The sequence below is a fragment of the Lemur catta genome, chromosome 12 (assembly GCF_020740605.2).
Source record: "Lemur catta isolate mLemCat1 chromosome 12, mLemCat1.pri, whole genome shotgun sequence".
NCBI classification, from domain to species: Eukaryota; Metazoa; Chordata; class Mammalia; order Primates; family Lemuridae; genus Lemur; species Lemur catta.
In genome coordinates this window covers 51,150,800-51,167,432 of record NC_059139.1, presented here as the reverse complement: position 1 = coordinate 51,167,432, position 16,633 = coordinate 51,150,800, and the positions used below count along the sequence as shown (strand labels likewise).

The 16,633-nt window shown below is 34.6% G+C and overlaps 1 protein-coding gene across 5 annotated transcripts in view; it reads right to left on the bottom strand.

Annotated features, from left to right (window-relative positions):
* Positions 1 to 16,633, bottom strand: part of TENT2 (terminal nucleotidyltransferase 2) — a 62,499-nt gene that overhangs the window by 4,659 nt on the left and 41,207 nt on the right. For all 5 annotated transcript variants that reach the window (XM_045566094.1, XM_045566093.1, XM_045566092.1 and 2 more), the window contains exons 13-14: positions 6,166 to 6,302; positions 351 to 442 (exon numbers count right to left, since the gene is read on the bottom strand). In XM_045566094.1, the coding sequence (XP_045422050.1) occupies positions 351 to 442; positions 6,166 to 6,302 (229 nt within the window). The remainder of the gene's footprint in view (positions 1 to 350; positions 443 to 6,165; positions 6,303 to 16,633) is intronic.

Below are 16,633 nucleotides of genomic sequence, written 5' to 3'. Positions count from 1 at the left end.
TTATAAAAGAACTCAATTTATTTAATATAAGAATCATGATATAAAGATTTTCTTCCATCTCTAAGCCATAAAATTAAGCTACAATTTACCACAAGTATGGGGGATGCATAAAGACTGCTCAAATATTACCAACTAGAAAGTTTAAATGCCCAAATTTGTGTTTATTATTTCTCCCAACTAAAGAATTTTAAATAATTTTTAAAAATTAAAATTTAAAAGACTTATAAATCACTTCGGGACATAAATGTATTACTTTTAAATGAAGTACAACCCTAAAATTACTCAAGTAATTTTCTCAGTACCATGATGATAACTGGATGGTAAATACATAGTAGTCACAGGAAAACTACCTTCTACGCAAATGTATTTATTTCTCCATTCAATACCATCAGGCCTCGGAATGGCTTTGGCTTCACGAACTGAAATCATTTGACTATTCCAGCTATAAAAAAAAATTAATCACGTTAACCATTTTCATAATTTGCCTTTTATTATTTTTATTATATTAGTAGTAAGACTAGACCTATGCTGATTTTCATACGGCATACTAAAACTTGCCTCAACATTCAGCACCACAATCCCCATTTCCCTCCTCTATTTTTTTCTCCATAGTGTTCATCATCTTCTAATAATTTGTCTATTTATAAACACTTACTATTTACTATGTCATTGTTTATTGTGTGTCTCCTCTAAGTAGAATGAAAGATGCTGGATATTTATCTGTCTTTCTCACTGTTCACCTAGTTGCTTGGTACACACCAGGTATTCAATATGTACTTACTAAATAAATGAAGTAATGTGAAAAATAAAGTGAAAGGGAACAAAAAATGTGACAACTATGCTCACTGTTAACACCCCAGTAAGAATTTATTTGTTAAGAGAGAGGTAATCTTCTTGTGCTGTTTTCTGGTATCATTAAATAATTTTTGTTCAGGTGCATATTTTATGTGTATGATTTGGGAGAAAATTTTGAAATTTTCCAAGGAAGTATTATAAATACTTTTTTAGGAAAATAAAATTAATACTCTATATACTGTTTACTCAATATACAATATACTCTTATTGCTGTATATCAGATACAGTTGTTAATGAAATTTTATTCAAGTAAAACAATTTCATTAGCAGTCCTGAAGATAAATTGTCCAGTCTTTATTAATACTAACTACATTTTTTCTTTTTTTCATTCACCACTGATCAGAAGGCATATATTTTGTTTTTTAAAGATTTTTTTCAAATTTCTCTACATTTCTAAGTTATTACAAATATCTTCTTTTTTCCAAAGGAACATGCTAAAACATTATGACCACTCAGCTTGTAAATAAGAGAAAAATTAAGTTGATGAATAGCTGATATCTTTTTAGCAGTATTTAGCTTTCTCTACCATTTCAGCAAGCAGAGAAAGACTATAGCTCAGGATCTTCGAACACTCACCTAATACTTTCTCTATTTATCAGAGAATCTACAAGAATATAATCATGGGTCCAGTATGGCATTTGCTTCTGGAAATTTGCTTAATTTCCACATATTAAATAAGCAAGAAAAATATTGCATCTTGTGAAGTCTGATCATCACAAAGCATCCTGAAAGTGGGATTTTTATTTTTGCTCTCATCAAGAGCAGTTTGTAAATACTTTATTGCAGTTCCAGTAGTATGGGCTCCAAACTGAAAAGGAGTACGCTGCTCTATTACTCCAAATGTTTCCAAAATTTTCTTAAATATAACAATGTAAAGGAAAGAGTTATATAACCATATACCTACCTGAACCAAAGTTACAGTATTAAACTTTGCAGTACTTCACTTTATATCAGTGAAGTCAAATTTTATTAATAAAATGAACTTTTTCCCTGAGACTATTTTTTTAAATATCAGCTTACAGGACAATTGAATCTGCAGAATTAAAATTGTAAACATTATTTTTAAAAGGCATAGATTTTTCTTTCAGAAGAGTTTAGAATACTGAAATACTATATCCTATTGTTAAATTATTAACCCGACTTTTGTTTCCTTAAATCAAAGGTACTCTATCTTCACTACTACATTTCTATTAAAACTTCTTGAATTTACATTACATGCCACTACTTGGTTCTAAACTGGGTCACAGAAACAGTATGTGATATATATAATATATATATATATATATATTCATTTTCTTGATCATCCCTAACCACATATCATGTAAGCTTCAACCTGTGTCAACCCAGGTAATATAATTACTTAAAATGACTGTATCATTTGAGGTTCTCCAAAAAGAAAAAAAAAGAATACTTGGAATCACTACCATTTAGACCAATTCAACCCACTGCATTTTCAAAGAACTTTTAAGTATTTCTAAGTTACTAAATATTTCTAATCATTACAACATGAGGGCTGGGTGCAGTGGCTCACACCTGTAATCCTAACACTCTGGGAGGCTGAGGCGGGAGGATCACTTGAGGCCAGGAGTTAAAGACAAGCCTGGGCAACATAGTGAGACCCTATCTCTTAAAAAAAAATACCATCTATCTGCTGACAACTCCCAAATATATATATCTCTGCAACCTCTCTCCTGAACTCTATGCTTGTATATCCAGCTGTCTACTTAATATCTCCGTTTGAACATCTTATAGGTATCTCAATCTTAAAATGTTCAAAATCAGCAATGCTCCTCTCTAGTCTTTCTCCATCACACATAAGAGCAATTCCATCCTTCCTATTGCTTGGCCAAAAAAACAGAAGTCATCCTTGACTCTTTTCTTTGTCATTCCACATCTAATTTGCCACAAATCAAAATACAAATGGAATATGACCATTTTTCATCCACTTCCACTGCAACCATCTTCATCCAAGCCACATCATTTCTCTTAGACTACTGCAAGATTATTCTAAGTAGTCCCCCTGCTTCTGCCCTTGGCTACCTTCAGTCCATTCTTATCCAGCAGCCAGAATGAACCTGTTATAACCTAGATCAGATAACATCATGCTTTTACTGAAACCTCTCCAGTGGTTTCCCATATCACCCAGAGGAAAAGCCAAACTCATCAGAATTAACTAAAAGACCCCATATGATTGGACTTCCTGAACTCTCTGATGTCATTTCCTTCTACTCTCTTCTAGTCACACTAGCCTCCCTGCTGTTCCTTGAACATATTAGGCAAACCCCATCTGAAGGTCTTTGCACTTGCTTTTTCTTTTGCTTGGAAAGCTCTTCTCCCAGATAGCCAAATTAATTCACACCTTCCACTCCATCAGGTTTTTATTTGAAAGTCACCTTTTCAGAGTGGGATATTCCCTTACAATATTAAATATTAAACTGCAATACTATCAGTATTAAAATTGCAACCACTGGGCACACCAGAACCACCTTTTTTGCTTTTGCTTTATTTTTCTCCACTTACCATACTCTAACACATTATACATTTTATTTGTTTATTGTCTATCTCTCCATACTCCATGAAGGCAAAAATTTTTGCGTGTTTTGTTAACTGCTATATCCCCAGTGCATAGGAAATAGCTTGGTGTATATATATATATATAGTAGGCACTCAATGAATATTTATTGAGTAAATAAAAGAAATGAGAAGAATCAGAATAAGAAAGGAGACAGAAAATTTGGGCATTCCTATTTCCTTAAAGATTCATATATTTATGTATGTATTATTTTTAATTCAACAGATAGACCAGCAATAATGACATGCAATTAGGTATCCAAGTAATAAAAGGGATTATAACCTTTTAAGGTTCCTAGAATCTACAGTATTCTGTAAGTCTATAAGATATTTATAACTTGAATTTTTCTTTTATTAAAATAAAAAATGAGTACATTTGGATTGTGTTTTCTAAAATCCCTTGATCACCTAATCCTTTTGTCCTATTTTGTTAGTTCCCTATTCTTAGGTATAGTTCTAGAAGCCTGGCTTCATTTTAATAATTTTCAGCAGCAAAGCGTGAGGGAAGTAGGCAAGAAAAATTAGTAGATTTAAAGGACCATATAAAACTTCTGCAAAGTTTATACCATATTTCAAGCAATCCTTTCTTAACTGGTACTTAATTCTTTGTCTTTCAGTAAAGAGAATTTTTTTAATTAAATACTTCGAAGTTCAGAAGAAATCCTTATAAACATTTTTAACAGCTGCCAGAATTCTTTTATAAGGCACCTAGCTCATTACCACGGCTACATTCTTGGCTGTGCTCCCTACAGTCAAATTTCTGAAAATATCTCATAGGAAATGATAAATATACTATATGATAAAGTTTCAAAAGCTCTTTTCAAGCATCAGCATCCTAGCCAGTATCATTTAGTCCAACAAGCTAGCTCTCATTAATATTAAACTAACACAGAAACCTACACATCTACCATCTTGTTTCAGTTCAACAAAGCAGCTGATTTTCAAGATATTTGTATCTGGATACTCTGATCCTAAATATAAATGGCAGAAATATCTTTCTTCTGTGAATCATTTTCCCTCTGAACAAACATCACACAATCCCTAACTTATATAACACAATAGATGATGCCACCAATACAGTCTAACAATTAAGGTGGTTTTGGAGTCACACTTGAATTTGAATTCTAGTTCTCCCGTGATCTAGCTGCATTTCTGTGGGCAAGTTTCATGTATACAAATTCCCTAACCTTGTCAGGGATCATTGTGAGGATTAAATGAAATCCACAGGAATCAATCAGTATACTACAGGATACGAGGTAAACACTCACTAAACATTTGCTACTGTTACTGCAGTGTCTTAAAAAGGAACTCTAGAATAACCACCAGAACTTTACAGTCTCTGCTGTCCCATGTCTCATGCAGTCTTTAATCTTTCTTCATCTTAATATAAATAAAGGCTCCTCTCTTTTTATCCTTGTTGCCTCACTTACATTCAGATCCTGATAATTTTTAATTTGGATTATTGTAATTTCATTCTTACTGAACTACTTTCCTCCAGCACCTTTCCTACTCCTTTTCTTAACCTAATTCAGTAAGCTTTTAGTCACTTTAAGGATCTCTGAATCAGTCCAAGATCTCATTTTCTACTTCAAAATTAGTACTTTTCAAGTATTCACTATCTGGCACTGGGCTAGGTACTGGGAACCCAACTGCAAACAAAACTGGCACAGTCTGTTATAAGCTTTACATTGAAGAATTTGAGTAACATTTCTTCCTACGTCCTACATTCAAATCATCTCATGAGTTCAGTTTCTTTAGAGCTACCTGCATCATAGCAGAAAAGACAGTATCAACACTGCAATAAAGTATCATTGTTAAGTATGATGTTTGCAGTGAAATCTTCTGAAATACTACCCTTATTAGCTACGTGATCTTGGGCAAGTTACTTCATCCCTCTATATGCCTCACTAGTAAAATGGGCATAATAATACCACATCATATGGTTATTACGTGCACTGAATGAGATAATAAATATAATCAGCTTTGAGCCATTTTTCCCACCTAGTAATACCAATTAATTATTATTATTCTTTATTCCCCTCTCTAAACTTCTTCAAAGTGGTATCCTATGGTCACTATACCCACTTCTAACTTTGTACAATTCCTAAGTCTTCTCTGTTTCTCCTTCAAGTTTTCCCAGATTGATCAGAAGAGCTATGAACAACCCCTAATTCAACTCTATCAGGTCTTACAACTCATTCAGAAGTTCTTTCAGTTCTTTCCAGCCTGATTATACCTTTTATTTGTTTCATGTTTCATATCACCCTCAAAAAAAAAAAAGGAACAAAAAGATGTATTCTTTGATTTGTATATCATACCAACACAACTATTTATTCAGACATCAAGTATTAAATAGATCTTTTCTAAGTTTGTCTTGGTTGTGTTTTTTACTATGCACCTTAAGTTCCTAGAAAATAGATGTTCCGAACAACACAGCACCTACTTAGAACCAATACTTAAGGCCTACAGAGGCCCTACTATGGAATAAGGCAACTTAACATAAAATAAGATCATTATTGAAGCCAACTAAAATTGGGCTTATTGAACTACAATTTTCTTATTAGCTAGGAATATGAAATCTATTTAGTTTCTAATAATTAGTCATTACATATTAAATTTTACTAACTCTATATTTCTGGACAAGTTTACAGTACTACAATTGACAAACACCGCTTCCGACCAAATTCACAGCACTCACTTATATATAAATGAGTAAACACAATTTAAAGTTTTACTTACTCAAATTCTGTAGCATAATATTTAAGAAAGCCCAGTAAGAGGTCCCCAAGATTTGATTCATTCTTTGAGAGGTAAGGAGGAACATTACATGGAGCTTGATGTACAAGGTGCAGCTGTATAGCAGGACTAAAAGATTCCTGTCAAAGAGAAAAAGTCAAAACATGTAAAGCCATTTAAAACACATACCAAGAAACTTTATAAATCCTGACCTAGGCTCTCTGAAGAAGAGAGAAGAAATTTTTTCTACGTAGGCAATTTGAAAACTTAAAGATTTTCTTCCATTAAAGATTTTACCAGTATTTGCAACAGGCCACAGCATACCTGAAAAACTAAGATATTCTAATTCTTGGTTTGAAAATATGACTCAGTTAACCAAATAGATTCCCTATGGTAGTAAAAGACCTTCTAACTCATAAATAAAACCTTACTCCACATACTAAGATTCCACCCAACAACATATAGATTTCTTCATAAATGTATCTTATTCTTATTTCTAAAAGCAGTTGTACTTTATGTATGAAGGCTATACCAAGCACAAGGTAAAGAGCATTTTCTAACTGTCACTTAAAACTTCTCTCAAAGGCCATAAAAGTATCTTTAATATATGAATAATACTCATACTAATTTTAAGATTTTAAGTTTTGTTTTGTTTTTGCATTTTGTATCTTGGAACAGAAGACAGATGTTCAACCTGAATTAAATGTGAATAGACAAAGAAGGCAGGGAGAAGAAGATAGGAAACATACCAACAAGCAATATTCTGCAAACTTTCACCATAATATTTACAAAGCAGGATATTATTTGCTTGCAGTAGAGGCACAAAGACCCTTAATACAAAGAACACTAATGGGTACTTATTCTTTATGCCTGTGCCATTCATTTTCAGATCTGATCTTTTCTGTATTAACAGCAAGTTAATTTTGTATATTTCTAGCTCTGAAATACACAAAATGAACTACAGAGATTCTCAAGTAACATATATCCATAAGTTAGGAAATAATCTTTCTAAGGTAATTTACACAGTACCATTAAACATGATTTTCTATTACTTCCCCATTGCCATCAGAGGAGAAATGAATTTAAAAAAGCAATTGGTTAAGGCAGCAGAATGACAACTACAGTTAAAGTTCCCAACTATCTAATTTTTTTTTTTGAGACAGAGGCTTGCTCTGTTGCCTGGGCTAGAGTGCCGTGGCGTCAGCCTAGCTCACAGCAACCTTAAACTCCTGGGCTTAAGCAATCCGACTGCCTCAGCCTTCTGAGTAGCTGGGACTACAGGTATGCGCCACCATGCTGGGCTAATTTTTTCTGTATGTTTTTAGTTGTCCAGATAATTTCTATTTTTTAGTACAGACAGGGTCTCGCTCTTGCTCAGGCTGATCTCAAACTCTTGACCTTGAGCGATCCTCCCGCCTCAGCCTCCCAAAGTGCTAGGATTACAGGCATGAGCCACCACACCCAGCCCCAACTATCCAGTAATAAATCGACCTTGGGTTTACAAAAAGCAATTCAATTAAAGACGTCTAAATAAGTCCAAGTTGACAAATAAAGACTGGTACCAGAGAGAAACAGGGTAGTGCATCATTTAATGCTAGTCCCCCAAAACCATCAGTAAAAACAAAGGAGCAAGAAAATGAAAATATCCCCTCAATTGCCCTCTTACCTATAATTCTATCCATAATTTTTAACTACCAAGAAGTGATTACATTTCTTTCAGAATAAAAATTCTATTCTGACCAAATTCATAAAGCTGGCAATCCTAAACTTAGCATTTCTCCTTACCTTTCTAATTGCTATAGTATTAATTGTATTATAAAACTTAAGTAGAAATTTTAATTGCCTAATGTAAGACTGGAGGGTGGGGGAGAGTAGAAGAGAAACCACAATTTGCAGTAAAGAGTAAAGGCAGAAGGAAGAATAACAGATGAACTGCCTCTAGCCCCCTTTGTCTCTTAATTGTTAGGTATAAAATTTTACTTAGGGCAAGATTTTTTTTTTTTTTTTTGAGATAGGGTCTCACACTGTCACCCAGGCTAGAGTGCAGTGGCATCATCATAGCTCATTGCAGCATCAAACTCCTGGGCTCAAGCAATCCTCTTTCCTCAGCCTTCCAAAGTGCTAGGATTACAGGCGTGAGTGACCATGCCCAGCTAACATTATTTAAAATTATGAAATTTAAATGTTATTCTCTGGAAAATCAAACAAAAGGCATAATGCAGATCAAATGATAAGAAAAGTAGGTCATTTTAATAGCTTCTGCTCTGAAAGCTTCTTACTAATTTTGATTCCTGGCACCTAGCATAATAAGCATTCAATTTATGAACTGATGCTAAAAAAGAAGTCATTTTCTTACCTGAAGTTTAAAACTGTTTGCAACTTTTTAAAATCTGTGTTTTGTTCAATAATTTAAAGAAAAAGATCGGCAACTGTGACATTAAAACTGAAGAGTTGTGAGATCTAGTCTATTAAAATGCTGAATGATCTTGGACCAACAATTTGCCACTCTCCTCTTAGCTCCACTGTTCTTTTTCATGGCAATATTTTAAAAATGGGTCATGTCATCCTTACTGAGGGAGGAAATGGAGAAATCCAAACCTAAAATGAAAAAGATTAGGATGCACCTAAAAGAAGTTACAAGTCAACAGGAATTCCATCTGTCCTTAAGAGATCCCCAGTTGTTAGTAATCATTCACATTCCAGAAAGATTCTCTGCTTTAAGACTTCAACAAAGAATTTCTTTTACAGGGAACTCCCCCACTGCAGTTATATGTTTAAGAAAAATACATGCTACTTCAGATAGGATAATAAGCGCAGAACTTAAACTAATACTTTAGAAAGCACATAAAGAGCAACCCAAAAGTCAAAGAGAAAAAAAGCAGTCTTAAAATTGCAAAGTCAGGCCTGGCACAGTGGCTCGCGCCTGTAAGCCTATCGCTCTGGGAGGCTGAGGCAGGTGGATTGCTTTGGATTGCTTGAGCTCAGGAGTTCAAGACCAGCCCAAGAAAGAGCAAAACTGTTTCAATTGAAAACAGAAAAAATTAGCCAGGCATAGTGGTGCATGCCTGTAGTCCCAGCTACTTGGGAGGCTGAGACAGGAGGATCACCTGAGCCCAGGAGTTTGAGGTTGCAGTGAGTTACGATGATGCCACTGCACTGTGCCCAGGGTGACAGAGTGAGACTGTCTCAAAAAAAAAAAAAAAAAAAAAAAAATTGCAAGTTAAGTCCATGGAGAAGCAATTTAACTAATAACATCTATTTATTTAATAAACAAATTTTTGGATTACCAATATTATTGCTGTTTGATCACTTAAATAAAGGGAAGATTTCTTTATTACATTTTTAGGTTGATATCTTTCTTGTTTGTTTGTTTTTTTGAGACAGTCTCGGCCCTGTTGCCCAGGCTAGAGTGCAGTGGTGTCACCATTGTTCAAACTCCTGGAGCTCAAGTGATCCTCCTGCCTCAGCCTCCCAAGTAGCTGGGAGTAAGTGCATGCCACTGCACCCAGCTAACTTTTCTATTTTTAGTAGACGGGGTCTCACTCTTGCTCAGGCTGGTCTTGAACTCTTGAGCTCAAGCGATCCTCCCTCCTTGGCCTTCCAGAGTGCTAGTATTAACAAGCGTGAGCCACCATACCCAGCCTGCTATCTTATTAATATTTTGAGCTTCTAATAACCAAATGATATTTAAATGTATTGACATTTTTGAAGATACATAATCGTTTGTTTCTCTTCAATGTCATCAAGTTAAAAAAATTTAAATAGAAAATCCCTTGAAAACATCTGAAAGTCCTACTGCTTTTGTACATACAACTGCCTACCAAAAATGGCAAAAACACCTTTTGCCAGATTCCATCATTTTTCTGAGGCTATACCATAATATCTTACTTTACCTTCAAAGTCTAACATTTAGACTTTTAAGCACTTTCTGGAATAAGTTAGACTGGCTAAACTTCTATTTGGTAATTATTCTTTAAAACAATATAAGGCTTAAACAAAAGATGACCACTTTCAATATCCAGGCAAACAAATTTAAGTTGCATAATTTCCTAACAGTATGAATTCTTGAACCCTAGAAATAAATGTTGAGGAAAGTCCCAAAGAAAAGGAAAACTGAAATGGAATGTTTAAGCAGAGTTCTGCCTGAATAGAGAAGGAACTGAGCGATATCTTAAAGTTCCTGCCAAGCTATCTTAATTGCATGCAGGTCACCACTAATCTGGTGATGTATGTTAAAAATTGATCATTAAATTTCCTTTAAATTATATCTTATTTTAGTACATTTTAAGTTTTGAAATCAACATAAGTATCTAACATAAAGTAGAGGTACTATAATGAAGTGTCTAAGAGCATGAGCTTTGAAGTCAGACCTATGTTTGAAATATTGTCCTTCTTCTATAAGCTGTGTGAACTTAAGTTACCTAGCTTTCCTCAGCTTGTTCACTTGTAAGAAAAATAACAGTACTCATAGGATTGTTATAAGGACTTATCATTTAGTATATGCCACGCATCATCATTCCTCTGTCACCCAGGCTGCTGGAGTGCAGTGACCTGATCATAGCTCACTGTAACCTCAAAGTCCTGGGCTCAAGGGATCCTCCCACCTTAGCCTTACCAGGAGCTGGGACTACAGAACACGCCAACATGCTTGGCTAATTTTTTATAGAGATTGCATCTCACTATGTTGCTCAGGCTAGTCTAGATTCCTGGCCTTTAGCGATCTTCCTACCTTAGGCCTCCCAAAGTGGTAGGATTACAGGCATGAGCCACTGTGGCCAGCCTAGATAAATAATCCCTTCATCTTTTTAAAATGGAAAAAAGTTGCTATATGTGTGTAAAGTCATCCCTAGGTATCCTGGCAGGGAGGTGGTATAATTGATTCCTGGGCCCCCAAGGATGCTAAAGTTCCTTATACATAAAATGGCATAATATTTGCATATAATTCACCCACACCCTCCAATATACTTTAAATCGTCTCTAGATTATTTATTATATCTAATACAACATAAACACTATGTGTGTGAATAGTTGTTACACGGTATTTTTATTTATATTTTTTATTGTTGCATTGTTATTTCTTATTGTTTTCTCCCAAATATTTCTGATCCACATTAGGTTGAATCCAAGAATACGTAACCCACAGACAGAGGGCCAACAGGCATATCTCATTTTATTGTACTTGGCTTTATTGTGTTCTGTGGATATTGTATTTTTTACAAATTAAAGGTGTGTGACAACCCTGTATCAAGCAATCTATCACTCACCATTAAATATTCCAAATACTTTTATTATTACTATATCTGTTATGGTAAACTTTGATATTACTATTGTAATTGCTTTGGGGTGCCACAAACCACATCCATATAAGATGGCAAACTTAATCAATAAACGTATGTTCTGATTGTTCCACCAACCGTTTCCAGTCTCTCTCCCTCTCAGATTTCCCTATTCCTTGAGACACAATATTGAAGTTAGTCTGATTAATAACCCTACAATGGCCTCTAAATATTCAAGTGAAAGAAAAAGTCACATATCTCTCACTTTAAATCAAAAGCTAGAAATGACTGGGCTTAGAGAGGAAGGCGTGCAGAAAGCCAAGACAGGCTGAAAGCTAGGCCTCTTGCGTCAGTTAGCCAAGTCATTAATGCAAAGGAAAAGTTCCTGAAGAAAATTACAAGTGCTACTCCAGTGAACACACAAATATTAAGAAAGCAAAAGAGTCTTATTGCTGATATGGAGAAAGTTTTAGTGGTCTGGATAGAAGATCAAACCAGCCACAACATTCCCTTAAGACAAAAGCTAATCCAGAGCTAGGTCCTAACTCTCTTAAATTCATTGAAGGCTAAGAGACGGTAAGGAAGCTGCAGAAAAGTTTGAAGCTAGCACAGGTTGGTTATAAGGTTTAAGGAAAGAAACTATTTCTGTAACATAAAAGCACAAGGTGAAGCAGAAAGTACTGATGTAGAAGTTGCCACAAATTATCCTGAAGACCTAGCTAACTGATGAAAGTAGCAACACTGCACAACAGATTTTCACTGTAGACAAAACAGCCTCCTATTGGAAGATGCCATCTAGGACTTTCATAGCTAAAGAGGAAAAGTCAATGCCTGGCTTCAAAGGACAGGCTGATTCTCCTGTTAGGGGTTAACGCAGCTGGTGATTTTAAGTTGGAGCCAATGCTCATTCACCATTCGGAAAATCCTAGGGCCCTTAAGAATTATGCTAAAGCTACTCTGCCTGTGCTCTAGAAAGGGAACAACAAAGCCCGAATGACAGTACATCTGTTTGTAGCATGGTTTATTGAATATTTAAAGCTCACTGTTGAGACTCACTGCTCAGAAAAACATTCCTTTCAAAATATCACTGCTCACTGACAAAGCATCTGGTCACCCAAGAACTCTGGATGAAGATGTACAAGGAGATTAATGTTGTTTTCATGCATGCTAACACAACATCCATTCTGCAGCCCCATCCATCAAGGAGTCATTTCAACTTTGAAGTTTAAGAAATATATTTTGTAAGGCCATAACTGCCATAGATAGTGAGTTCTCTGATGTATCCAGACAAAGTCACCTGAAAACCTGGAAAAGATTCACCATTCTAGATGCCATTAAAAACTCATGATTCGTGGAACAAGGTCAAAATATCAACATTAACAAGAGTTTGGAAGAAGCTGATTCCAACCCTTATAGATGACTTTGAGGGGTACAAGACTTTAATAGAAGAACTGAATATGTGTGGAAATAGCACATCAGAATTAGAAGTGGAGCCTGAAGATGTCACTCAATTACAGCAATCTTACGATAAAACTTGGATGAGGGTCTGCTTCATACGCATGAGCAAAGAAAGTCATTTCTCGGGATATAATCTACTGTTGGTGAAGATGTTGTGAACAATGTTGAAATGACAACAAAGTATTTAGAATATCATATAAACTTAGTTGATACAACAGCAGCAAGGTTTGAGAGGCCTGACTCCAATTTTGAAAGTAGTTCTACTTCAAGTAAGATGCTATCAAATAGCATCACATGCTATAATCTTTTGTGAAAGGAGGAGTCAATTGATGTGGCAAACTTCACTGTTGTCTTATTTTAAGACTTTGCCACAGCCTCCCAAACCTTCAGCAACCGCCACACAGAGCAGTCAGTAACCATCAACAGAGGCAAGACACTGCACCAGCAAAAAGCTTACAACTCACACTCAAGGCTCAGATGATAGCTAGCATTTGTTAGCAATAAAGTATTTGTAAATTGAGTTATAAGTACTATTTTTTCAGATATATTGATATTGCACATTTAATAGGCTATAGGACTGTGTAAAGATAACTTTATATGCACTGGGAAACCAAAAAATTCACATGACTAGCTTTATTGCAGTGGTCTGGAATCAAACCCACAGTATCTCCCAGGTATGGCTGTACAGTTACGTGTCACTTAATGACAGGGATGCATCCCAAGAAATGCTTCATTAGGTCATTTTGTCATTGTGCGAACATCACAGAGTGTGCTTACACAAATCTAGATGGTATAGCCTACTACACACCTAGGCTATAATGGCATAACTGCTCCTAGGCCACAAATCTGTACAGCATGTTACTATATTGAATACTGTAGTTAACTGTAACCCAATAGTAAGTATCTGTGCATCTAAACATATCTAAACATAGAAAAGGTATAGTAAAAATACAGTATAAAAGATAAAAAATGGTACACCTATATAGGGTACTTACCATGAATGGTGCTTATAGGACTGGAAGTTGCTCTGGGTGAGTCAGTGATTAAGTGGTAAGTGAATATGAAGGCCTAAGGTTACCATACATTACTATAGACTTTGTAAACACTGCAGAGTACACTTAGACTACACTAAATCTATATTTAAAGAAAAGTCTTCCTTCAAGGATAAATTAATCTTAGCTTACTGTAACTTTTTAACTTTATAAACTTCTAAAATTTTTGACTTTTGACTCTTTTGTAATAACATTGGCTTAAAACACACATTGTACAGCTATACACAATTATTTTCTTTATTTCCTTAATCTATAAGTCTTTTCTTTAAAATTATTTTTTTACTTTTCTACTTTTGTGAAAAACTAAGACACAAATATACACCTTGTCCTAGGGCCTACACAGGGTCAGGATGATCAATATCACTGCCTTCCACATCCACATCTTATCCCACTGGAAGGTCTTCAGGGGCAATAATATACATGGAGCTGTCATCTCCTATGATAACAATGTCTTCTTCTGGAATATCTCCTGAAGGATCTGCCTAAGGCTGTTTTTTGTTTGTTTGTTTTTATTTTTCTTTTTGTTTTTAGAGTCTCCCTCTGTCATCCAGGCTGAAGTGCAGTGGCATGATCACACCTCATTGTAGCCTCAAACTCCTAGGCTCAAGAGATCCTCCCGGCTTAGCTTCCCAAGTAGCTGGGACCACAGGCATATGCTACCATGCCCAACTAATTTTATTTGTTTTTTTTAGAGACAAGGTCTCACTATGTTGCCTAGGCTACTCTCAAACCCCTGGCTTCCAGCAATCCCCCTGCCTCAGCCTCCTGGGTAGCTGGAATTACCAACATGAACCATTATGCCAAGCTACAAGGCTGTTTTACAGTTAACTTTTTTTAAATAAGCAGGAGTATACTCTAAAATAATGGTAAAAGTATAGCACAGTAAAAACTAGGCAAAAGGAATTTTTCAGCTCCATTATATATTTATGGGATCTCTGTCATATATGCAGTCTGTTATTAACCAAAACATCATTATGTGGCACATAACTATATATGTATATATGTAAAATTTAAGGTGTTTTTAACATATAACTACACAAAAGAGCTCTACATTCTTATAATTCTTTATTTCATAACTATAAAAGAGAGAGTTATTTTCTTATATCTCTATTCTGTTAACATAAATAGCTTCCTAGAGTACCAAGATACCTTTAGGGAAGGAAATAAATAACTAAAAAACAGAAATTATTTTAATAATTCTACCTAACATAAATCTAGGTAAACCACATAATAACATGTTTGCATTAAAATAAAGATCCCTTCGTAAGTTTAACCCCAGTTTATAAATTTAAACATTCTCGGCTTCATTTAACTCAATAGTAAATACTCTGCCCTCTATCACTTACATAATTTTTAAGTCAATAAAAATTAAGTAGTAATAATCAATAATTCCATACTATAATATAGCTTTTAGAGATAATGCTGTGTATAGCCTTTTATCTCTTTCTTTCACATTCAATATCACAACTGAATTGAAATATACCAACTTTTAAAATATTTTAAATGTTTTATAAATTTTGAGAAAATTACTAAAAACAGCAAAATATATTAGGCAACAAATTTATTCCATTGCAAACTGTCTTCTGTTGTTTTAAAAATAAAACCCTACTTTATATTAGCTCAAAATTTAAAAGAACCTGTGGCTTCCTGTGCAAAGTTGTTTGTTACTGTAAAATTTTAAGTCATTCCCAAACTTATTTATACAAGCTGAAATTTTGCCATATCTGCTTTCCTTAAACAAAGGCATTCATACATAAATAAAATGTAATAAACAAAAGAAGTTAGATAAAATGATATGTTAGTGAATACTACTGCACTCTTGCCTTCCCCCAAGAAACACAGTATTTTGGAAAAAATACCAGTACAACTTGGATCAATCATGTAGCCTTTCTAAGACCTAGTTTCTTCATCTGTGAAAGAGGGTTAATATCGTGAAAGTTTATTTGTTCAGGATTAAAGAAACTGTATGAAATTTACAGTGTGCTAACATATAATGTATACTAAATAAATGATAGTTATTTTAGTAATACGAAACAAGTTGATTTGCTTGCTCCATCAGCTGGACTACCAAAGTACTCAGTTTCATATAAAACAAAAAATCCTATAGAAGAGGTGGGTAGTTAAGTCCTCATCCATGAAAACATCAACCTTATAGCAAAGGTAAGGGGGTTTAAATATTTATGATGGCAATGTAACCACACCTGAATGCAAACTGGGACATTCCTAATCTAGCAGGTCTTGCTATTAGTATTTTTTAAAGCACTGAGGCTGGGCTAGTTTAAACTTGTTTTCTCATTACAGGTATAGAAATAAGATTATGAGCAAAAACAGGGATGGAGAATGGAAGGCCATAGTGAAGATGAACAGAAATCAGTATTCTGTCATGGGGAAAAGCTGGATAATTAGAAAAATTAGAAAAAATGGAACAGAAGTGAAAATGAGGCTGTTCAAGCTAGAATATAAGTATGAACCTGGGTATCTTATTACAAAAGCAATACTTCTGCCCCCAACCACTATACGTTAAATTGATATTTCACCAGTATCTTACATTAGTAAAAAGGGTTTTAAGTGAGATTTCTGCAAAACTATTTTTCAATATACAATAATGGATTCTTTTAAGGATAAATTTAACCACTAGATTCTTTGTATGCTGAAAAATATATGCAGCTCTTTCTATACTGAAAC